Genomic DNA, 24,771 nt, shown 5'->3' on the forward strand with positions numbered 1-24,771 from the left:
GTTCATATAGGTAAAGTTTGGTTATAGCCATTGTTTGAGACCTACTGCAACCTTCACAAGGTCTCCAAGGAGATATAAGACCAAAGAAAAAAGAGATGAAGAGAAGTCTACAGTGGTGTGGAGCCTGAGGGTACAGGCTATGAACCAACCACCACTAGCACAAGGAAAAGAGTTTCCACCTAATCTTCACCATTGTCTTGTAAAACTGGAGCCTGCCTATTCAGATGCACCAAGGAGGCTCCAGTAAAGAACTTTAATAATGACATTTTTTTCTGAATAGCTTTTATGAGAATGCAGAAAGGTCTCTCTCTTCTTGCAGGCCTAGAGAGACCTGCAGGACGGTACTGACAAAGATAGTCCCTTGACTCACAAAGAGTAGAATTTGACTCAATTATTCTGCAGGCTAACAGTAAGGAAAGATAAAAATATGGCTGGAAAGATAAAAATAGGGCTTTAAAGAGAAGGCTTTTGTTGCAGAAAAATTATGTACAAGCATCTAATAAAGTATAATCTAAGACTAAACATTCTTACAGGTATCATTTTCTTTGCAGCAAATCTGAGATTAATACTTTCAGCTTTGCTACAGAGGTAAGACAACTTTGATGAGGCCACCGACCCGTTCTCTTGCCAGTGTCCTTGCCTGCCTCACAGAACTGTTAACCTCACTTTTTTCAGCCAAACCACATCTTTCCTTTGCACGTAAAGATACCTCCACCTCTCCAACTGCCTCTCCCAATCCCTCATACACATTCCAGGTATTCGTTTTCCAGTTTCACCTTTGCTATCTTCCAGGTATGTTACTCGTGCCAGTGTCTTGCAACAACACATTTAGTCCTTCCATACTCCTTGAATCAATGACTCTTTTCTCTTGAAGTCACCTTTGCTTTGCTCCATGGCCGAAGTGACTGGGGGTGTCAAACATGCCACTCAGTCTTGATATCCCCAGGATCGCTGCCCAGCAGTTTATAGGAACACTCAGTTCCTCTGAGAAACAGCAAGCTAACCAAGCTCAAGTGGCTCTGGAATTTTAAAAGTAAAGTACATCTACCTCTTATGTAGCGAGTCATACAAAGAATAAACTGCTCTTCAGAAAAGAATAAATGTCATTCATTGTCTGAGCATATGGCTGTTTATGAGAGGAGATTCAGAAACCATCCTCCCCAAAGCTCCAGAGGCATTCTGCCTTCACCGTTAATTCAGGAGCAGACCAGCGCTCTTTTCACTACGGGCCTGTAACCATCATCCCTTTAGAAAGTAGCTAGAAAATAGCGAGAAGTTTAAAAATAAACAGCTTTAAGTAGAAGCAAGCACTGTGGTTAGTTTTGGGTTGGTTTATTGAAATTTTTATGTCTAAGGCTCTGTTACTGCACAATTCAGAGAGTGGAATTAACCAAATGAATTTCATTTGAAGGACAAAATCCCCTCAAAACACCTTTTACGCACTGAACACAAGAGCAATCTTCACGTTTACTTTGGGTCTTTAGTTCTGATATATTACCAAGTACTCCACTAATTTGACTTTGGCAAAACAAAAAGGAAATCATATTTGGAGATCCTGCTTCAGAGCTCCTGGCACAGTGAGGCAGAAAGGTTCCTCCACAAGCTTTAATCAAGCTCACTGGGGTACCAGAAGCAGAGTCATTTTCTCTGGCCTCCCCATCCGCAGGACAGGCCAGAGAAAGCATTAGTGAACATGACCAAATTTTCCAGTTTTTCCCCTCATACGACAGGAATGCATGAGATGCAGCAGAGCTGCTTGCATCTGGGAGGCTCCAGTGAGAGCTCCAGGTGGGAAGATGGGAAAAGATTCTTTCTCTTACGATCAAAAGCTCTTCTCATTCTCAGCACACAAGCAGCTACCTGAAATGCACCCTGGAGACAAATCTAACTCTGAGGAAACTAATGCTACTATTATAGAAACCTCTCCAGGGAAGGCCTATTGCTCAGGATGTTTAAAACTAGGCCAGACAGAACAGTGGCAGCAGCACAACAGAAAATGGATGGCAGAGGCGCTTCCTTAGCCTCCAGCTTCCGTAGGATTTCGCTGTCGTTAATCTGGAAGTTGAGACACCCACTCACTGCAAACTGTATGTGAGGCTCTTCAGCCACCACTTGCCAAGTTGCTGTTCCACTGCCACCTCCTCCTTTTGTGTATTGCTTTGCTGATAAACTTCACTTAGCTTCAAAACCACGAGGCACGCTTTCAGCCCTACTGATGTATTTAGTTTGCCCAAGAAAAGGTTCCAGGAATCATCGCTTCTCCTTCAGGAGGCAATAAAAGATCTCTTTCCTCATCAGCTGTTACAGGAACACGAGAAGAAATTGCACTTTTTAAAATAACATGAAAACCCTGTATGTTAAATGCCTGAAAAAAACCCAAACGGGCAGAGCTGAATTTGCAGGGCTTTGTACTGTATAATCGCACACAGCCCACTGCTTTATCCAATTCTGTTGGTTGTTTGAATGAAAGGTTTCAAAAGACTTTTTTTTTCTAAAAAGGAACACATCCACTTGAATGCTGCACTAGCAGGCTCGAACCATTTGAAGGTTACATTCACAAAGATATCAATTGAAAAAGCAGATGAAAAACGTGTGTTTTCCCAGCATGTTTAACCTGGGAAACTTGACATCAGTTTCAGTACAGTTCAAAAAGACTTCTTCTATTAAATGTTTTAACACGTGAATAATCTCACTGAGTCTCCGAGCAAAGTAACATACTCAAGTCCTTGCAGGATCAGAGCCTTGCTCCCTCCTCGTTATGCTTCCAAACAAAAGCTAAACTACTCTTTAAATGCAATCATGAAAACCCAAAGATATGGATGTCCTTGCTTAGCAACCTGATGGTCTGTTACAATACTTGCCCTAATGGTGCCTTCCCACCTGCAACACCCTTTTTTATGCTACATTACTATCCATGGTAAATGGTTGGGTGGTTTTGGTTACATCTTTCATTAGGTTTGTAACCCAACTGCTATATTCTTGTGCGTATCCAAACTGACATGTCTCATTGACCAACCTCACATCTTCTGTGTTCGTACATCAACCTTAGCATGCTCTGGCAGTCACGGAAACCTGACACACAGTGCCATGCTGTGGGCTCAACCCTACACACTTCTGGTGCAACAGTCTTGTTTTTTACTTCACGGAAGTGCACTACAATCAAATACCAATTTTATTGCTAAACCATGGCCCTCCTGAAGGTATCAATAGAATCTTTGAATGTTCTGATTTGGACAGGACACAAGAGGATCATCGAGTCCAACTCCTGTCCCTGCACAGGACAACCCCAACGTTCACATCACGTTTCTGATGGTGTTGTCCAAATGCTTCTTGAGTGTTGCAAGGCTTGGCACCGTGACTGCTTCCCTGAGGAACATGTTCCAGTGCTACACCACTCTATTTTCCCTAATATTTCCCATTATTTTCCCTAATATCAAACCTAACCCTCCCCGCCACATCTTCCTGCCATTCTCTCAGATCCTATAATTGGTTGCTAGAGAGAAGTGATCAACGCCTGCTCCTCCTCCTCCCCTTGCAAGGAAGCTGTACACCCCTCAGTTTCCTCTTCTCCAGACTGAACAGACCAAATGACTTTAGTTGCTCCTTGTATAGCTTTCTCTCTAAAACTCTTCATCAACTTTCTGGCTCTCCCCTAGACGCTCTCCAGTAGCTTCATATCCTTTTTATATTGTGGAGTCCAAGACAGTACTCAAGGTGGGGTCACACCAGTTCAGAGCAGAGCAGGACAATCACCTCCCTGGACTGGCTAGCAATGCCATGATTGATGCACCCCAGGACGCGGTTGGCCCTCTTGGCTGCCAGGGCACGTGGCTGGCTCACGTGCTGTCATCTGTCCGGCCCACTGACCGGTAGCACAAAGCACGGGGCTCCACCACCTCAACATAACAAGCACTTCTCAAAATCATTTATTAGTTATACCCGAGACCATGTACTGAAACACACAAACGCTATGGAATGGGTGGAGAAGGTTTTCAAAACCCCGATTCCCCTTGCCTCCTGGAACAACCCGCACACCCGCTCACTGTTGGGCACCTGCTCCTCACCCGCAGTGCCGTGATGAGCGATGACAGCTGAGCTAATCCCAGCTCCGCATTTCAGTCCTGGGGATGTAAACCTGTAGCTCTGGATTTATTACTTTCTTTCCAGCCTGTTTCGAGGGCTAATCCAAAACTGACAAGCTAATAAACCCTGCCTGTGCTCCTTTGTTATCCTATTGACCGGTGAGCCAGCCTGGGAGAAAAATTCCCCTTTTTTCTGTCCTTCCCTCTGGGAAGGTGATTCTGCTCCTCTATTCCTCTCTTGTGAGACCTCATCTAGAGGATTGTGTGCAGTTGTGGAATCCGCAACATAGGAAGGATATGGAGCAGTTGGAACGGGTCCAGAGGAGGCTACAAGGTTGATCCAAGGGTTGGAGCACCTTCCATCTGAGGACAGGCTGAGAGAGTTGGGGGTGTTCAGCTGGAGAAGAGAAGGCTCTGAGGAGACCTTAGAGCGACCTTCCAGTCCCTGAAGGGGCTGCAGGAGAGCTGGGGAGGGGCTGTTCATAAAGGCCTGTGGGGACAGGACGAGGGGCAATGGGTATAAACTGCAGGGGGGCAGATTTAGACCGGACATGAGGAGGAATTTCCTCAGGCTGAGGGCGGCGAGGCCCTGGCCCAGGCTGCCCAGGGAAGCTGTGGCTGCCCCATCCCTGGAGGGGTTCCAGGCCAGGTTGGATGGGCCTCGGAGCCCCTGATCCAGTGGGAGGTGTCCCTGCCCATGGCAGGGATGGCACTGGATGGGCTTTAAGGCCCCTTCCGCCCCGCCGTTCCGCGGCTCCAGCCGGGCAGGAGGTGACCCCCCCCGAGCCGGCGCCGAGGGGAGGGACGCGGCTCCCGGGGGACGCGGAGCGGCAGCCCCGAGGCGTGGTCTCCCCGCGCCCTTCTCCTCCGGCATCCCCTCCTCCTCCTCCTCCTCCTCCTCGGCGGGTCCCGGGGCAGGAGCCGGGCTGGTCCCGCCCCAGCCCCGCGTTGGCCGCCGCGGAGCGCGCGAGGGGCGGGCGGGCAGAGCGGGTCCATGGAGCACAACCACGTCCACCTCCACAACGGCTCTGTCCTGGCGCATCACCGCTATGGCTGCGGCTTGGGATACGCACCCGTGGTGTACTACAGCCTGCTGCTCTGCCTGGGGCTGCCGGGTGAGTGCGGGGCTCCCCGCGGGGCGCGTTCTCGGGCGGGTCCCGGGCAGCATCTCCGCCGCCTTCCCCCTCTCCCTCTCCCCCATCTCCGCTCTGCCTCCCGACCCGACACGCGAAGTCTCAGCCCGTCGTGAAGTTTCTGCCATCATCCGTTTGTCCGTTTAAAGACAAAGCGGTGCCGAGGACAGGAGGGCACCTGCTCCGTCCCCCATCAGCGCATCCCGCGCTGGCGGGAAGCAAAAGCGTCGCTGTCGGGTGTTTCTGGGGCTGCTCCTAAGGAACCCGGCTGGGAAGGAGCACGCTGGCAGCAGGTGAGCAGAGGGCTGCCCTGCTCGGAGCCCGAGCTGCTGCGGCCAGGCGGTACGGCGGGGTCCGGCCCGGGGGCAGCGCCCGTGCGGGCACCGAGAGCAGCGGCGGCGCTCGGGAGGGAGTCCCGGCTCACGGGCACCAGCCTGTATAACCTTGAGCACAATTTCCTACTTAAAACGGGGACAAAGACGATGCAGAGCTGCTGGAGATGGGAAAAGCAAGAGAGACCCCAAATGGGGAAGGATACCCACACACACCGTTGCCAGCACAGAGGTATCCACAGCTCAAAAGGCACAAGTGCCAGCCGAGCATCCCATGGGCAGTGCTGTCTGAGCGCAGGCAGAGCACCGAGCAGGCTGCTGCTCCTGCTCCTGCAGGCGGAGGCTGCCAGCGAGGCGCCTCTGGCGCTGGGGGAGCTGCTCGAGCAGCGCTACTGCAGCTCCGCGCTGGGCATCCCCGGGCAGAGCCGCCCGCCCGGCAACGAGCACGGCTGAACGCCTCCCGCCGCACAGCAACCGGGAACGATCCACAGGGCAGGAAGAACGAGTCGGGAAAAGTTAGAGCAATGTCAGGCACCAAGGTGAATTCGGATTTTAAGGGTGCAATACAAGAGAGTTCGGTTGTGCCTAGTACGGTTATGCGTTTAAAGTGCTACGTAAAATGGTAAGCAGCAATAATAGTTAATAGTGTGCAATTTCTAAATGGCTTTGTTCACTTTAATTCCTTCTTCAAGCAATTAATTCATAGAAAAAAATATAATCAGACATGAAGAGAAACCTGTCTCTGAACAGCACACAATGCAATTCCCACTCTGCATATGAATTGATGCTCTTTGTGTTGGCTTTTTCTTTTCCCCCTCCCTGGCTTATATTTAAAATTTGACGATTGGCTAATAGTTCAGAGAACTAGAAAATTAAGTCCTGTGTTTATCCACGGAGGATTCAGAGCATAAGCAGGTGTTTCTGCTCCATGGCATTGATGACGCTCAGCCCTGGCCTGAAGAGACCCAGGCAATGGGGATGAGGAGGTCGTTTCCTCTTTGTTAATTCTTTAGGGGTTGCGTAGAGCTCCACAATAATGACAATATCTGTCCCCTAGGAACTGACCGAGACCCTCTCAAGACTGTCAGGTGAAGAAGTTGCAATGAAGGAGTCTGTGGCTAAACTTGCCTTTTTGTATCTCTGAAACAGGAAAATCCTTACGTGCACAGACAAGAAAAATAACTTAATGAGCGATACTTGCACATACTTGCACCAGTTCCCTAAGGATACCACATTGTAATTACAGACCTAACACTGTCATTCTAAGAACATGGTTAAAATCAGTGCACGATCCAAATTAGCAATGGTGACATGCATTTCAAGGGAACAGGCATTGGCCGATTAGAGCATTGGCAGCAGTGACAGTGCTTAACAGAATTAGCCAAAGCATTTGGGAGTGCAACACTGCCGAGTTCAGTGGACTCACAGCAGGTATGAATGTGTCAGCTTGTTCAGTGCACATTACTGAACGTTGGCACTAACACCTGAAAACACTGCACATGTACAGTATGCTGAGTGCATGAGAAATTTATGATTCTCACCCTGAGACCACACAGGGATGAGCACAAGCTGGGTACGTTTAAGGGAAGACTCAGAGTGAAAGCAATGCTAAAGAGAGCTTTTTGTGTTTTAATTTAAAGCTGCTCTTCAGTGTTCTGACATCAGAAAATTGTAAAGGTAGCACACGTTGCCTATTAGAACCCTGAATTTCCTGAACCCTGAATTTCCTGAGATTTGAGTAATTAGTTTTGCATGCTAAATGCTTAAGCATCATCTAGGATCTGTCTTCAAATACAGTGCTAGTGCAGTGTTTTGCTGAAATGGAAACACTTAACTCCTTGCCACAAATCTTGGAGAAAACTGGTTTCTCATCTCATCAGTCTATCTATTTCTGCCTTTCCTGCTCTAGTGTCTGAAGGAAATTTCACTAACTCAACAACTCCACTTTGAGGCTAAGCAACGCCAGGCCAGATTGTGCATGCGAAGCAAGCATCCTTTCCCCTCCCTCTCTTGTGTAATAACGCAGGCATCTCAGCAGATCCTGTTCTCAGCAGTGGCTCTTTCTTCCTCTGTGTTCAACCAGGGACCAGAAAGTCTGAAAAAAGCAGAGAGGGGAGAGAGCAAAGTCCCTTCAGCCCTGCTTTGGCAGTAGCACGCAGAGGCAAGTGCCAGGCTGTGCTCTGCAAAGAGATGCAGCCACAGAGGCAGCGTTGCACACCGACCCTGCTGCAGCAGGTGCAGCGCATCGAGGTGGCTACCACTCTGCCAGAGGTGCTTGTGCCTTCTGACCGGCTGGGACAGGAGGTTTCTTCTTTTCCCTTTAAGCCGGGGCTGGCAAGACAGACACTGTTTTCTGAAACTTGTTTTAAGTGCATATACACAAAGGTGTCCCACAAGTGTGCAGTCCCAGTGCAAGGGTGGGGAGCAGAGTGAGGCAGCAGTGCTAGAAGCAGGGTCATACTCATATTTAGAGGGGAGGGCGTGTCATTTACAGAGCTGTTCTGCAGACCCTGCTCTACCATCCCTGCCCTCCTCTCGCCCATTAGTCAGAGAGGACCTCTGGAGTGCCTCTGGTTAGCCCGGTGGCAAGAAGGGGTCTGCAGAAAGGCTTAATGGAAGCAATTCTTGCTTTAGTGAGAGAAAATGCCAGAGAAGAGATGTTGTCGGATGTGGAGGAGGGAAGAAATTGCTGTGATTCAATCCAGGAAGGGGCTGGCAGGGAGACGAAGCAAAGAGCAACAGGTACCAACTCTCAATCCATCCCTTTGCCAGTGAGAGCTGCACAAAGCAGCTACACCAAAGAGCTCCTGCTATGGCAGGGTCACCAAACACAGCCAGAAGGGTCAGGCAGAGAAGCAGCCGTGCTCACCGCAGACTGACCTGCCTTTGACTCCCGATTCCTGCTTCATTAGAAGGTGCAGCGGCAACTGAGTTGCCTTGCATGCAGTCACCCTCCCAGAGGTATAGCAGACTGCTGCCAGAAAGGACAAAGCGGCAGCATTTCCTAGACCAGGGCCTGGCCTGATCCGTACTCCCAGGGTCCTTACTCCTACTCCTTCTGGCGGTGCAGAAAGGCAGAGTAACATCTGCATGATCACTGGTTCCACTTTGCTCTCCAGTCAGTCACCTACCTGGGGAGCAACTCAGCTTCAGGGATTCACATTCCAGTGATGCAAAGTGCAGGCACATACCCAGCACCCTTCCAGCATCCCCGGGGGGTAACACACTCCCACCAATGCCCTAGGGAGGTGCCACTCCAGACTTTGAGAGTGTGGTCCACAAGCATTTCTTTTATTTGTGCTTTAGGCTTTCACTTAAATGTGATCACACTGATCTAAACGCAGATTCAGGACTCTGCAAGCTTGGGAAAGCACTTAGGTGCTCCCAGCTGGAGGGTGTGCTTTCATGTCAGACCTGTTGCTGAACAAGATGTCATGGAAATCGGGACAAGCCAGGTCATTCAAAGCCCAGCCACGAGCAGAGAGCAATTGGCGGGATCCATGCAGAGAGAGAGAAGCTGTAGTCCTGACCTAGAGGGACGTGTAAGCTCAGCAGGAGTGCCCAGCCTTTTTAACACACTGTCAAGAGAGCTACTTGTTACAGACCTTCCCCTAACAGATGGCAGACTGGCTGTCCTTGCACAGCAGGCCTGTGCTTCCTGGGGTGTTGCATTGACATGCAGGTGTGTAACATTTGCACTGCACCCATGCAAACTATGGTACAGTCACAAACAAACTGAAATGATGGAGAACTGGTCCTTCTAGAGCCTTCTCCCCGTATGCAGCTTGAAATAAGGATTTGGGAGGCGTGCAAGCCAGGGTTATCATCCTGGCAAGGCAGGTGCTGCCAGTGGGGGCTGAGCATCCCCGATCTAAGCAACCAGCACCATGCCACGGCCCAGCTGTGCTCCCTCTGCTCCACTATGGTGTGGGGGAAACGAGGCCTGAAAAGCGTTCCCACCTCTGTGCTTACAGCCACAACCTGGTTAGTACCACGAGTAGGAGGAGGGACAGGTAGCAATGTTTGTTGATGACTCAACATGGCATGTACTACTCCCAGTAAATACCAAAGCTGGCAGAAGGTCAGTGTGTGCATACAGCACACAACAGTACCGAAGTGTGTCTGACCCATCTTGGATTCCTGCCATCTCCTGCCTAGTATATTCTCCTGCAACCACAGTACAGGCTTCTGCTTAAAGAGAGCATTTCCAACACCTGAATAAATAGCCTTTCTCATAACAGTGCACCTGAACAACAGAAGTGCTAAAGGAAGATCTGAAAAGATGAGTGGGAGAACTGTTACATGCAGAGTTATGACCTTGAAAAACACAACAGCACTCTTCAGCTGTCACTTATTAGATAGAGTTCACACAATGAATAAGAACTGAACCCTCCCAAGGCCTGATTCAACCCCCCTTTTATTCAAAGACCATGCTTTCTCCGACTTAAATTCTGAATTGGACGCAAAGCCAGTACATTGCACCCTGCTTAAAGGAGAACAAAAAAAAAATTGGTAGAACTTTAGCTCAGCTATCGAAGCACCTCAAGGACATTGCAGCACATTACAGTAGCGCTACTGGACAGAGGGGAACATAACTGCTGCTAACGTGCTTAAAATGAGTCACTTCCTATTGTAAAATGAGTGCTTTTTCTTTAAGGAAAGAAGAATCATTATTAAAGAATAGATTCATTACGGTGTACCTGCACCGAACCAGTGACAGCAAGGCATGCAGGTAGGAGTGATTTAGTTTGGAGAGTACATCTGGGGACTGTGGACACCAAAGCCTTGCAGCCGGAAAGGAAGCGTGTGGCTGAGTCCATGCTAAGGCAGAAGAGGACTTGATTGTGCATCTCTGAACGCCACTACAGTACAACTGCTAACTTTGGTTGTCTTCTGGCACATCGGTAGGAAACCACACTGTCAGGGCTGTAATGATAACGAGGTGCAATATTCGGGAGGCTCAGCAGAGTATGAAGTGCACAACCTTGCATGGCAGGCTGCTGAAATGGAATGGGAAGGAAAGACTCCAAAGGAGATATTTCCTTGAAATGACAATGTCACAAAAGAGAGAGCACAGCCAGTTTTCACGGTAGGTGGGTAATGCAGAGCCCCCAGTTGTTAAGTCAAGCCATTCAGAAGCACTAGGCAGTCTAGTATCCTGCTGTTCTTCATTCACCCCCTTACTTAGTTTTCTCCTTCTCCTCCCTCTTTCTGCTCCCCTCTGTAAAACAGGGGTGAATCAGCAGAAATGAGCCAGCAGAAGGCATACGTCAAGAGTTTGCTGTAGGCAAACAAACAACACAGATGTCTTGACATAGCGCACACTGTGCTTTCACATATGAGATGCAAAGCGATCCCTGACCACAAAAGCTTTCACCTTCCATTTCAGGTGGTCTTTTTTGAGCCTTTAATCTCTTTCCCCATAAACTTTGAGACATAAGAAAAGGAAATGAAGCCAAAATTAACTCCTTGAGCACAGGAGACGTCATAGACCTATTCCATTTTCACTCTGCAGAATAAAGATACATATGTATGTAAGGATCCTAAACCATGAAGTCTGGAGCACTGTCTGGGCCATTCTGGAGGTGACCTGATGGGAAAAGGTCATGTTGGGTTGTCCCAGCAGGACACCAGTACGGTTGTGTAGAAGGAATGAAGTAGAGGCAACCAAGTAGGACCATATTAGCGGTACAGAAGATGGCCAAAAGGAGTTTTATCCCTTTATCCACGAAAGCGGAGAGAAGCCTGCCTATTGAAACACTGACTATATTTTTTTTCCACTGAAATTGTTTTCTTATACCACCTGAAACAGGGTCACTGGAACATACAGTCATTTAACTTCTCCATCTTTTCAGTCATCTGGTACATTGACTGCGCGGATAGGCGCACTAGAGGTTGCTTCTGGTTTCAAGACAAATTACCTGTCAGTCAGTTACATCAGACTAGGATATTTGTTCATTCCAGGTGTGTTTTCTTCAGTGTCCAGGCTAGCACACCAGAGAGCGATATATCGAGTGTGGATGCAGTATATTCTCCGTGGGGGAAATAAGGCCAAACTGCAATGGTTTTACATAGCCTGTAATTTCCTGCATATTGTTTAAAGTTGGCATAATCTCTGAGAAAGCTTGGCCATGGGGTTTGCAAGCATGAGCTCCTATTACATTAGCTAATGCTTTAGGAAGACATAAAGGCTGTTATTTTAGCAAAACCACAATCAAAGGTAAAATCCTCTTAATTATTCATGTTCAGTAAAGAATTCATGTCAGTGTCCTTATGAAATCACATCCTCCTTCCATCCTAGTCATCCCATCAAATACCTCTGGCACCTGCCTCTGTGTTTTGGCATTCAGTATCAAAAGGGTAGAATGGTTTTATCATCCTTGAACTCCAGTTACTCAGCTTGAGACCTCTTAAACTTCACTGACAGCCCACATTTAGAAGCCACAGACACCTGCCAAATGAGACACCCGAATTGCCTGGAAAATCTCCATCTGTCCAGATACATTTGCATGAATAACCAAATTCCTTTTATGATTTCTGCATTATTTTGCAGATTGCTTTTTCTCCTTCCAGCATCGATTTGCATTAGAAAGGTTTAATGCTCTGGTAGCAAGATGCAAGACTAGACTTTAAGATGGGAGTTTTAGACTTTTTTATCCTGATGTGGGTTCTTCCAAGAAGGGCTCCAGGAGGAGGGAAATGTCCAAGAGCTGTTAGCAGCTTTCTGCACTGTAGGCCCAGCTCAGAAAACATGGACGAGGATGGTGAAGACAGCAAGAAGAGAACCAGATCCCCATCACATTTATACGTGTCACCGATGAGCACGTACCAGGCCTCCCAGCATCTTAGCCTAGCGTTCCTTCTGAGCCATTCTCATATGGCAGAAATAGCTGTATTTATAAAGACTAGGGAAAAACACCTACTCCGATGGTCTAGGAAAGCCAAAAGCAACGCACCGGAATTACACTTGTCTGCCAGACAAGTTACTGCACTTAAGCCTGAGTGGTTGGCAGTGCTTGGAAGTGAATACCAGCCGTTGGCATGTCCGTGCCATTACTGCACCTATGCCCTCCAACAGCAAGGAAACGCCTTTGGCTGGATTACAATCCTTCTCTGGCCTCCGTGACCCACTGATAGCTAATGCCGGCCATGGAGCAGAGTACCTCATTCACCACAGCCTTCCCTAGAGCCTCCTCAGCTAATAAATAATGTCAGGTAAGAAAAATGGCCCCAGAGGCCAGATTTCATTGTCAGAATCTGGCCTCTGACACGAACTCTTTAATTCACTTGTGACTCATAAGCGCAAGGCCATGCCTTGTTTTCTCTGGCAATCACTAAGCTGGTTGCCTGTATACGGAGGGGAGTTTGAGTTGTCCTAGGCTGGAGTTTGATCATCCTCTATCTCCAAGGTTCACTTTTGCCCTCAGAGCTGGCGTGATCTGACCCTGCACATGGGACTTGTAAGAACAGACCACACGAGAGCCTTCCTCCAAGGTGTAAAACCTCTGTAGTGGCAGTCCTACATCCGTGCCTGCCATACCTTTTTGATGCTCATTTTCTGTCTTGGATCCCTCTCCATCCCCTGGGAGATGATGCAGGCACCAACAGGAAGACATGACAGCCCTTCCCCACTGGGGGAGAGTGCCATTCAGTGGTGCTCAGACAAGTTGAACAACAAATAACTCAATTTATTTTCAAAATCAGTCCTCACCGAAACTTTCAGGGAACAAAAATATGTAAATTGCACTAACTACATTCTACAAAGTATCTCTTTATGCTTCACAACAGTTATGGAAGGATCTCAGGATAGGATAACAAAAGAAAAGAACAAATTACATTAGCCACGAGCAGGTGCCGTTCACAGAGGTTGTCGCTATCTGCTGTAGCATTGGGTTTGACCCACACTTGCTGCAGGAGACAAACACAGAACTGCCCTGTCTTCTGTAAAGGCAAGCAAACCCCTCTTCTGCAAGGGGTCATTTTGAAAGACAGCATAACCAGCTACAGCCAACATCATTAATAAACATATTTACGTTGCCGCAGCATTTTTCCCAAATAATTCCTATTACATAGCCTCCATCAGAAATCGCCCATTGTCAGCATCTTCCGAGAGAGCTCCCAGATGAAGCAATGGCTGAATGCCACTCTCATCTCCAATCTGGTAACTCTTAGCAAAGGACTGCTAGCAATCATGGTCAGATCTGGCTGCTGGGCACGGTCCCTATTTATATTTTAATATTACCTCCTAGCTTAGAGGGGATCTATTCCCATCAAGCCAAAACATTACAGTTTTCAGCATATGCTTTTAGCCTATCTCACTTAAAGTTTCAGAGTTTCCAAATCTAAGAAGGTGTTACTACCATTTTTTAAAGCAATTTCAAATTTCCCATTCGAACACCATCTCTGCCCGTGCCCGTCAGGTGACTCACGCAGCGGCTGCCGAGTAGTTTCATACAGCGCACAACGATTTGTAGGGATCCTAGCAACAACTGTACTTGGTAAAAGGCATCTATTATATTCAGTGACCTAATGTTTATCACATTCTGTAAGCGACGCGGCTACTTCATTTAGGTAGTTTGTGATGCTGAACTACTGAACCACACAGCGCACCTTGTTCCCAGCACAGCAGTGCTGCCATTTGTGTTGTGAAGGCTATTTCACTGCACACGCTGCTGCATACGTGCAAAACACTCTCAAGAAAAACAAAAAACAAAGCCCCGAGACATGCTTATTTCTTTTTCAGGCAGATACAATTGCTCCTGTTTAAGCTCACGCACGGTGATAATATTCAGTGGAAGGAGCTCTGTGAATCCCCAATGAAGACCACGGTTAGACAGCATTTGAGCTATGACTGTAATCCATGAAACAAGCAGCTGGGGAAAAAACTGTGCCTTTAGGTCACAGGCACTGCTTTAAGGAGGCACAGAAGATCGCCCGGGCTGTGCAGGCAAGGCAGCACAGCTTTGGTACAGGAAGCAAAGCCAAATCCACTTGGGAGCCAAGGTTACTCCTAGAGGATGATCCCTCTCAGGTACATGGGACCTCCAACCGCATGAATTTCAATGCTACAACTTGTACTTGGAAACTGATAACGTCAGAGGAGGTATCAGGAGAGATTTAAGGGTCCCATGATGAAGCCTGGCTGAGTTAGAAGGTTGCTGTATTTTGAGCAGGATGGACCCAGTTGGTGTCTGGGTGTTAGAGAGGTTCAGATGCTGTGTCTCGAAGGCATACTCATGGCTGAAGGGAAGGAACTGAGACTGCCACTTCTTACAGCTGCTTCTCATCATCTGCTAGTGGCATCTGAAGGCTTCAGCCAGCTACTCCCTAATCAAGCCCTGGTTCTCGACCAGATATTTATAAATTCAGAATACTGCACTGCAGCAAGCGGCACTGGCATAAATTCCCATCTGTCATCCCCTAATCAACTCCCAGCACAGTGATCAATCTCTTTCAAATTCAGATGATCTCTACTACTTAGTATCTATTTAAAACACTGCAAGAAACGGGCAGTGTACCGTTCACAACGATTTAGGGGCACTGACCTATCCAGCCACTGTAGCTCCACGTACATTACAGTAAAAACCAGATATTTCTATATCTCTGTCATCTCTGCTGTAGTGCCCATCACTACAATATTAGTGCAAAAATCACCATAAATAAGATTACAGTGTGGTAGCAAATATTCTTCCATCACCTTTCACCCATAACAGGTAGTTTTTTCCCATAGGAGAGCTTACAGGGCACTGAGTAGGCACTCAGGAGTCACTAAGATGCTGGCACAAGGACACAGTTCACGTAGAACAGCGTTTCTACCCCTTTCCCATTTCACCGAGCATTAGATAGCGTTTGACAACACACCAAGGACCAACTTAACACTGGCTAGGAAATGGGTGAGGCACTAAGACTTATCTATAGCTCATCTTTGCTTTCCGTATACAGCACAGAGCAGGAAAAGTACTTCCAAACATGGTGCTAAGACACTATTGTACTGGCAACCTTCTGCTGCACCCTGCTATATAGCTTGTTTTCACAAAGTAAATGATATTACTATATTTCATCTCATCCAGCCAGAAAAAGCCCTAATAGGATCCCAGAGAAAGCATTTCCAATACTAAATACTCTAACCCTTGAAGAAAAATTGGATAGAGCTTGCATGTACTTTGTCAGATCAATTTTCTAATCCGGCTCACCCTGCAAAGCTCACTGGCGTTAGGCAAATAACTTGCGTTTCAGTACATGCTGCCACTGCCATTGATGGGAACCCTGAAAAAGGTGGGGGGAGCGGGTACAGATGAAAGGATTCCTCATAAATTCCTTAAAACCAGATAGCAGGACTCACGCAGTGGGTGGAAGAGTTGGGGAGCAGGGCTGCAGTGCCTGGACGTGACACGGCTTCAGCATCGCTGCGGAACCCCTCTGCCAGTGAGGGCAGAGTTGCCAACAGGTACAGACATGCTCAGGCACCCCCCTTGCTGCACGCGAGCTCCAGCCGCTGCTTCTGCAGCCAGCCAGATCCAGAGGATTTAAAGATAAGATGAACCCCACGGGTAAAATCCAGTGTCTGTGAAGCTGAGCCACTGGGCCTGGCTGGCCAAACCCACCAGTGGCTGCAGAGTCACGATAAACACTCCAGCTCAAGGATTTCCTTGACAGAACATCACTCACCGTACCTCTAGGGCTCATCAGCAGGCACAACAGAGGCATCTCATAAGCAAGTAAGTGAAAAATGACACAGCAGTTCTGACTATATCATCCCTCATCTCCCCCATTTGCTCTGAGCTGAAATCAATGCAGTTGGATTCATGTTAATGGAGGGCAAAATTCCCCTGAAGGTGATTTGAGACAATACTGTGGGAAAGATCATGGGGTTATTCATCTATTTATTTATGGAAGGAGTCAGTGGATCGTCATGTTTGGTTTAGTTTTGTTCCAAGATACAAAATTAATATATTGAGTTAATACAAAAATAGGTGATGCGAGGGCTATTACCCAAGATCAAACGCTGCTGCAGTTCATTTCCCTGGTGGCAGAAACCGGCTCCCAGACAGCGGGCTGTGAAGGCATTTAGGAAGGAGGAAGTTTTCTCCAGTGCCAAGTAAAACAGTTAAAAAAAATTAGCATTTTCAGTTGTAGGACATATGCCCTATGTCATCATTACCTTGTCAGCAACTTCTTTTCTCTCTGATTTAAAGGAACTGTTACAATTAGTGTTGATTTGTTTTGGGAAATCCATCAAAACTGGCAGAAATGTTTGAAGTACTGAATGCATAGAAGAGGTGATTTATAGAACACTTAGGAAAATGTCAAATACAAACATTTGGCAGTCTCTTGTACAGTAAACCAGATCTCTGATTTTAAGCACTGCTTCAGGTATTCTAGCCAAGTGACAGAAACTTCTGATGGGAACAATCTCGCCTGTCTCATTCCAGCCATACTGCTAGTAAGAATAATAGGATTTTTCTTCCCAATTCAAGACTACACAGTAAGCTCTAGTAAACACGAGCAAGTAGTTAAAGTTTGGCTACACCTTAGTGCTCTATGAAAGCTCTTTAAGACTGGTAGGATTGTTTGTACACATAGCGAGGAGCTCTGCCTGACCAGGGGCTGTAGGATTGAGCCTTTCCAGGAGCATCTCTTACAGCACTGCTTCGAGCAGCCGCTAAAGCTGAATGGCAGCTTTAGAAGACAGCGAAACAGCAGAGACCAGACACTTCAACACTTCACCACAATCTTATCTGTCATGCAGTACACCTAGGCATGAGTTAGGTGATGGGTCTGTGTTGTGGCTAGAGAGTTGCAAGCAGATGCTTTTTCAGGAAACTCCGGGGTGTTTACACTTGTGGTGGATGTTCTGACTCAGCCCATCTGATGGGACCAGCAGGATTTCCTTAAAGGCTCAGCTGTATCACTTCAGAGGAAAAATGCCTTTCAATTGAAGGACTCAAAGAACAACTCTGGATATTCAAGCAGGTCTTTATGGAGCTGCTCATTTCCACTGTGAGGGAAGGGAGATGCTTCCCCAGAACCCTTCTGCAGAAGAGCAGGTGAGACAGGCAGGACTGGGTGACAGGATGCTTATCCTGGCCAGAGCTGAAAAAACGAGTACTGCGCAGCATCTCCAGCAGAGGTGGAAAGGCAACAGAAAGTGTATGTGTGAGATATTCTTTTCTCCTGGTGCTCACTTCTGCTACCCTTGCCTCCCTGCGTGCGGGCAGGGGTTCCAGCACCCTTGCTCAGGGTGCTGCTGCCGCACCTGCAGCAGCATCAGCGCTGACCAGAGAGCAGCAACATAGCCAGGGCTGTCACTGCACCTCTGCATCTGCTCCGGAACAATAGCAAAGGGCTGTTGGACACCACCTAACCATATGTCTGGAGTGAAAGTACTGACTTTCTCTCTCCCGTGTCCTGGTGTGCCAAGCCGCAGCATCAGTTTATGTCACAGCTGTGAGAAGGGCCACACGCTCCTTTCATTGCAAAGGCTTTTCTGAGGGACCCAACTGTAGCACTTTCCTTTTGTATTCTTGAACTTTAATAAAGGTGGTCATGTTGCCAACTGCTTGAACAGAGTTACTGCTCCAAGCAAGTGCTCAAAAAAAGCTAGTATTAAGTCTTAACAGCCTAACTCTCTTTCTGTCTCCACAGCAAACATCTTGACAGTCATCATACTTTCCCAGCTCGTGGCACGCAGGCAGAAATCCTCCTATAACTACCTTCTAGCACTAGCTGCCGCTGACATCCTGGTTCTCTTCTTCATCGTCTTTGTTGACTTCCTCATGGAAGACTTCATCTTAAACAAACAGTTGCCTCAGATACTGGACAAAATAATTGAAGTCTTGGAATTTTCTTCAATTCACACTTCCATTTGGATTACGGTTCCTCTAACAATCGATAGGTATATAGCTGTGTGCCATCCACTGAAGTATCACACAGTCTCCTATCCTGCTCGTACTCGAAAAGTCATCGTAAGTGTCTATATCACCTGCTTTTTGACCAGTATCCCCTACTACTGGTGGCCTAACATTTGGATTGAAGACTACATAAGCACATCAATGCATCATGTCCTCATCTGGATCCACTGCTTTACTGTTTACTTAGTGCCCTGCTCCATCTTCTTCATCCTGAATTCCATCATTGTATACAAGCTGCGACGAAAGAGCAATTTCCGACTGCGGGGGTACTCGACAGGTAAAACAACAGCCATTCTGTTTACTATAACTTCTATTTTTGCCATACTTTGGGCACCGAGAATTATCATGATATTGTATCACCTCTACGTATCGCCTATAAACAACAGCTGGGTTGTACATATTGTGTCGGACATCGCCAATATGCTAGCACTGCTGAACACTGCAATTAATTTCTTCCTCTACTGTTTTATTAGCAAAAGATTTCGCACAATGGCAGCTGCCATGCTGAAAGCCTCTTTTAAGTGTCAGAAGCAACCTGTGCAATTCTATACAAATCATAACTTTTCCATAACAAGCAGCCCTTGGATTTCCCCTGCCAACTCTCACTGCATCAAAATGCTTGTTTACCAGTATGATAAGAATGGAAAGCCTATAAAAATATCACCATGAAAAGGGCAGTAGTTGGAGTTTCTGGGTGCAAGTTCTTTTCAAACGGTTACATCTTCAGGATGTAATTTGCTGAAATGGCTATTTTGAAGAATGGTCATTTGATTTCATTTCCCTGGGAGACCAAGGGCAGATCAGACTGCTAGGAGGGAGCAGGAGCACTCGATTTAGGAGCAAAAGTGAGAAGGCAAATGCCTCCGTCTCTTGCACAGCATTTTGAACGTGCTTCAGAGTTCAAGTCTTAGTGTTCCATCGCACTCAAATGTTTTGCATCCCGGCACCAGTGCAGTCCAAAGTCATTGGAGGGGAGAAGCCACAACAGTGTTTAATTACAGCCTTTTAAAAAACAACAACAAAACCTTACTTGACCGCGCAGTTCACTACTGACAGAGCAAACGAATGCTTTTATGTACTGTGGATGGTGCCATTTCTGGTGTGTGCACTTGCCAAAAACGGTGTGTTGTTGCTCTCATGAAATACCGCCACATAGTCTTGTTGCAGGAGGCAGCCTGCGAGACGCAAACTGTGACAGAGCCATTTTTTGGCTCATTTGAACAAGACTTGAGGACTGATGTAGTACCTGCTGCAGCCTCGGCACGGCAGGCAGTCCTGCAAGCTGCCAATATTCGTATGTTGTTATTAAAGAATGTGACCAAGACAGGGGAGCTCAAGAAAGGGAGAGAGGTTTCTAGAGCCAAGAACAAAAGCAGCGTCTTTTCCCCGCTATTTCAGTCATGGTGTCTAAAGACTTTCAAGTACAAGGCCAAGTCCTGCCTGATGCAGAGCTCCCACTGAAGCTGCTCCTGCAAAGTCTGGAGTGATTACAGCCTTCAAATTCCTCTTTAATCAATAAAGATTCTCAGTTATCTCCCCTGTTCAGGCCTTTAACAATAAACATACAAAACCTCAGCTTAAGATTTCTCCTAACAGATTTTATTATCTTATTGCAGATTTGCCATTTAATTGTTAAAAAACTATTTGTGAAATTAAATACCCAGACAGCAGTAAAAACATATATCAGCTTGGACTGAGGCTTTGAAATATTTACCTTATTTAAAATAGATTAACTTCTCTTCCTTCCCACTCAAAAACCAGCATCCCATCAATGCCAAGTACAGAAAATGAGGAGAGACATACAGGAAGGCTGAAAATGCATTTCTTTTAATTTCTCTCCTTTTCAGATCTTGGCTTGTGGTCTCTCAGAGCCATGTATCACAACCTTTTTACTTCTATACTGGACACTTAATGCAGCCTTACTAAACGTGGGAGCAAACTGCCTTGCATGATGAACACAAGCACAATGCGGTCAGAGGACACAACAGCTTCTCAGTAACTGCAAATAAAAAGCAGCGTGGTGCTAGCACTGCATTTGTGCCTGTGCCCATCTCCGTTGCCAGCAAGGAGCTCACGGCGACCTAACAGAGCGAGGACCCCTGAGAAGGGATCCAGTCAATCCCTCTTCGGTGGGGTCTGAGGGCTGAAAGCATCTCTCTAAAACCCACAGATGGCTCAGCTTTTGTGCATTTCCCCTAAGAAATGCCAACTCCGCACAAGTCCTGCCAAGGACGACAGCCTGGTTGCATTTGCACACGGACTCGTACCGGTGACCTGCAAAGAGCAAAACCCATGGCACACACAAGCATGCCTTTCCCCGGAGGAACGGCAGCAGGAGGCACAAGGCAGGTCCCCAGGGAGAGACTGGCTCCTGTGTGGAGGGGTCTCAGGAGAGCCAGACTACTCAGGTCAGTCAGGAGCACAGAAACGCGCTGCCCCGCGCCCCGGGGAGAGTACACCGCCCGGTCCTCTCCCATCAGTGGAGCAGTTGGGAGAGCTGCACCACTCCTCTGCGAGGTGCTGCAGCACCCCGGGGACCACGCTGGTTAGAGCGAGAGAGGGACACCTCTGGGGAGAGGGGAAGCCGAGTGCCAAAGCCAACGCTTCCCACCCGCAGTCACCGAGGGGACGCGACCCATCCTGAATCACCCTGGAGTCAAAGGGAAATAAGGAGCCCCTTCATCCTGTAGGCTGTTTGTCCCCATGAACTCAACAAAACTTCACACATACTTGCAATAAAGCGTAAGAGGGATGCTCAGCCTTGCTGTGTTTGTCGTGGCAAGGTTAAAATTATTGCTCCCTTTACCAGTGTTTTACAGAAATTCAGTTTTGTGGCCATGCCTTCTACCCTTCTCTCAGAAACCTCTCTCTGGGCTTTGTCAGTTGATAGTAACCAAAGTTACCTTATGAAAAAGGTACTGTATGTTTCATTTTGGGAAAACACTGTATTTATAACTTATTTTTATTCTAAGTTACAAGGAATGCTTGTCTGAGTTACATGTTAATGAGTCTGAAGTGCAATATCTATATAGATAAGTGGTTCATTTTTGAGAATGTATCTATTGAAAAAATATTTATACAAGAAATTCACTATTCTACTTGATATAATAGTAACCTTACAGAAATAGTGAATGTTTAGGGCTTTTATTTATTAAAAAAAAAAAAAACAATTACTTGCGTGGCATATGCTGCCATTCACATGGTGTGACTTTATGGTTTTGTAACAATGTTTAACCTGCAAACTAGCAGTGTCATCTGATTATTCCTGTCCTGATGATGTATTTTTGTAAATTACCATATTTAAAGACAAACTTCTTTCTGCGTGAATATTTTATTTCCCACTAAAAATAACCCATTAAATTATGGTAACTTAATTTGAAAAAACTCAGTCCTTTTCCATATCATTTGAGAAATGACAAGGTGCAATTTTTATGTACAGTGAATTCATCATTTAATTTCTGTTAATTTAGGGCTTTAAGAGCTTAGTTCCAAAGCCCTTGACGTCAAAGGGAAAGTTGCTTATGGGTTGTGGTTGTTTTTTCAATCCTCATCAATTTAGAGGGCTTTGGATCAAGCCGTATCTTGTTAACAGGCATTTGAAGCCTTCTTAGAGTCCAGTTTGGATAATAAAGCCTTGACTTTTTAGTCTGCCATATGAGAGCTGCTGTTGATAATACTTGCCTTATTTTCGGTTGTGTGAAGCATTTTGCAATGACTGTTGCTAACTAGCCAATGTCTTGCTGTACTCTTTGTACCTCCTAATTTTAAGATAGTAAAAACTTAACCAAGCACATGTAGTGTCATTATTTAGGGGAAAAGTATCCTGGAGACAAAACCATCTTTGTTGTGGAGATGGTCTTTTGTACTCTATTAATTTATATTTCAACTATCTACAATTAGAAACAATAAGCTGTGAATGGACAGTTTTACAGTTACTTATAGGTTATATGTCCTTGAAGACCACAGCTAGGAACAAAAGACTTTATAGATGAGTTGCTGGTATATAAAATTATGGGACCTATCGCCTATTTAAATTGTGAATATGGATATTTTCATAAGTAGACAGTATATTGTGTTTGACAGACTTGTTTGTATTATAATAAATTATGAGATGGTGCATAACTTACTACAGCGTTTGGAGCTATTGTTTTGATTTATAGGTTCTTATGATCTACTTTTTATTTATAGGTACTTATGATATATGACAAATAAGACCAGTCCTTGGCAATCATTATGCAGTAACACATGGGCTGGGATTATGGATGTTTATTAATTTATTGAAAAATATCTGAAATGTAAAAATGTATAAATTATTAGTAGCCCAATTCTACATTTTTAAGCAAAGTCTCAGCTGCTCTAAGTTAAGTTTAGCTGTTAAAGTCAATAAATCTCTGACCCTAATACGGTGGGAAGTTGGATCTGAGATCATTTACACCTGCCCAAAGCAGGCGGTGTGGTAAAAGGAGTCAGGCTGATGCCCCCAGACGTGGCAAGGGATGAGGTACCCAGGCAGTCAGGCCCAGGAGAGCAAGACACAACCCTGATCCCCAGCATCGAGCAAGGAAAGAATTAACAGCATAAGCCTCCCTGCAAATAGGCTCTCCTCAGTCATAGCAGCCAGGACAAATGGGACAAATGGCAGTTTGATTCGAATTTGAGAACAGAATGGGACATTAAAAAGTAAATCCTCCCAGTTCATTCTCCCTCTGGATGCACAGCGTCCACATGTTTTGGAGGGTGGTCCCTTTCTGTTGGTGCGAGTCCTCCCATTTTGCAAAGGCAAAAGGAGAGCAGAATTCTGACCGAATGCTTGTCTGGAGACGAGCATCCAGAGCCCCTGCTCCATCAGCTGGTCCCAAACATTTTGGGTTTCGTATGTTACTGTAGGGTATTTCAGTCTGTTGTAGATATATGGGTTCCTCGCAAAACACAGCACTTACAGCTCTATATGTTAAATATCAGAACGTGATAAATGTATCCGTCACTAGAAAGTGCGAAGAGAAAATAAAAAATACGAGAAATACAAAGTGGAGTCAGGACCTCAGGAGACTGCATGTGGAAGAAGCCCCACATTTCGTCAAATGAAAGATAGAAACTCTATGCAGAATTTGTACCCCCAATCAAATGTAAAACTTTGTGGGATTGAGCTCCTTACCTCTCTAGAGAAGTAACAGGACTACTAAAAAATTATTAAAAGCAGAGTGTGGAGTAGATAAGGAACTGGTCAGAAAAGTCTAGTGTCTTAGAAATCAAGAAATGTAGGGTTAAAAGCAAGAAAGGAGAGAGTGATCCAGGTAATGCCAGACCCACTCCTCAGATGTCCCTGCTGTGAAACGCTTGGGAACAGATTTTAAAAGGACAGCATCAGGGAGAGAGAAATAAGGGGGAAAAGGGCACTGCTGAAAGGGGCAGCATTATATTTGATGGAGCTTATCAGAGTTGTTCCTTTTGGAGGGAGCCTGGGACCTGTCTGTCTCTCTACTTTCATTAACAGCCGCGGCTTGAGAAGTGCTGATGAAGCGTACAGATTATTAAAAAAGGCATTGTATTGCAGGCAGAGGACTGAAGGAGAAGTATTTCATGTAAGAACCAGATGACCTTGAAGATTCAAGTGATAAAAATGGAATGAATTCAATAGCAATAAACAGAAGATTCTCCACTTGTCTGCCTGTAACAATATACATTTACTATAAAACCTCAGGAGCCAGGAAAAACTGAGAACCCAGTTGTGCCAGCTGGGCTTGAAAGATGAGTCACCAGCAGAAAGCAGCTGAGAAAAAACCCAGGATTCAATCACAAACATTTCTAAAGATACAGCATAGTATTAATTGCATTTTGCCAGACTTTGTGCAGCATATGCATATGTATTTATCTATTAATGGATCAACAGCAGTAGTTAGAGAAGAACTGGAGAGAGAAACAGAGCTGGAACAACAGTTAAGTGGTTCTGAACTTTCCTCAGGTAAACGCACCCTGAAAGTTAGAAGGCAGTCTCTAACAACCAAAGAGGGGAGGCTCAGCAAAAGCCTTTCCCGCAGCCCTGATCTCCCCAGTGGTTTTACACTGAGCTCAGGGGGTTCGCAAACAGGATAACGAGGGAAGGCAGGCAACAGGATGCACTAGGACTGTGCCTCCTCAGAGCTGGCAGCCTCACAACCTCAACCCGCACCAGAATCCACCTCCTGGGCCACTCGGCAGGTCAGCTCCATGGGCAGCAGAGGCGTCCCCCAAAAACCCATTCATTCCACCGGGGCGGCTTCAAGGGAGATGGCCAGCACGAGAGTTGAGAGCCACTAGCTGTGCAGCAAAGGAT

General features: G+C 46.4%; 1 protein-coding gene across 1 annotated transcript; it reads left to right on the forward strand.

Annotated features, from left to right (window-relative positions):
- The first annotated feature begins 4,996 nt into the window (after positions 1-4,996).
- GPR139 (G protein-coupled receptor 139) lies at positions 4,997-22,557 on the forward strand. The gene is made up of 2 exons (XM_054080370.1): positions 4,997-5,197; positions 18,193-22,557. Exons 1-2 carry the CDS (start codon positions 5,077-5,079, stop codon positions 19,125-19,127), a joined length of 1,056 nt encoding a protein of 351 aa, XP_053936345.1. The 5' UTR covers positions 4,997-5,076; the 3' UTR covers positions 19,128-22,557.
- Positions 22,558-24,771: the final 2,214 nt, after the last annotated feature.

Source organism: Cuculus canorus, chromosome 15, assembly GCF_017976375.1.
Source record: "Cuculus canorus isolate bCucCan1 chromosome 15, bCucCan1.pri, whole genome shotgun sequence".
NCBI classification, from domain to species: domain Eukaryota; kingdom Metazoa; phylum Chordata; class Aves; order Cuculiformes; family Cuculidae; genus Cuculus; species Cuculus canorus.

Bases quoted from the DNA above. Each gene is read 5' to 3' on its own strand.
- GPR139 (XM_054080370.1), top strand. From the start codon at position 5,077: ATGGAGCACAACCACGTCCACCTCCACAACGGCTCTGTCCTGGCGCAT. The intron at 5,198-18,192 runs GTGAGTGCGGGG...CTGTCTCCACAG, and splicing joins GCTCTGCCTGGGGCTGCCGG to CAAACATCTTGACAGTCATC.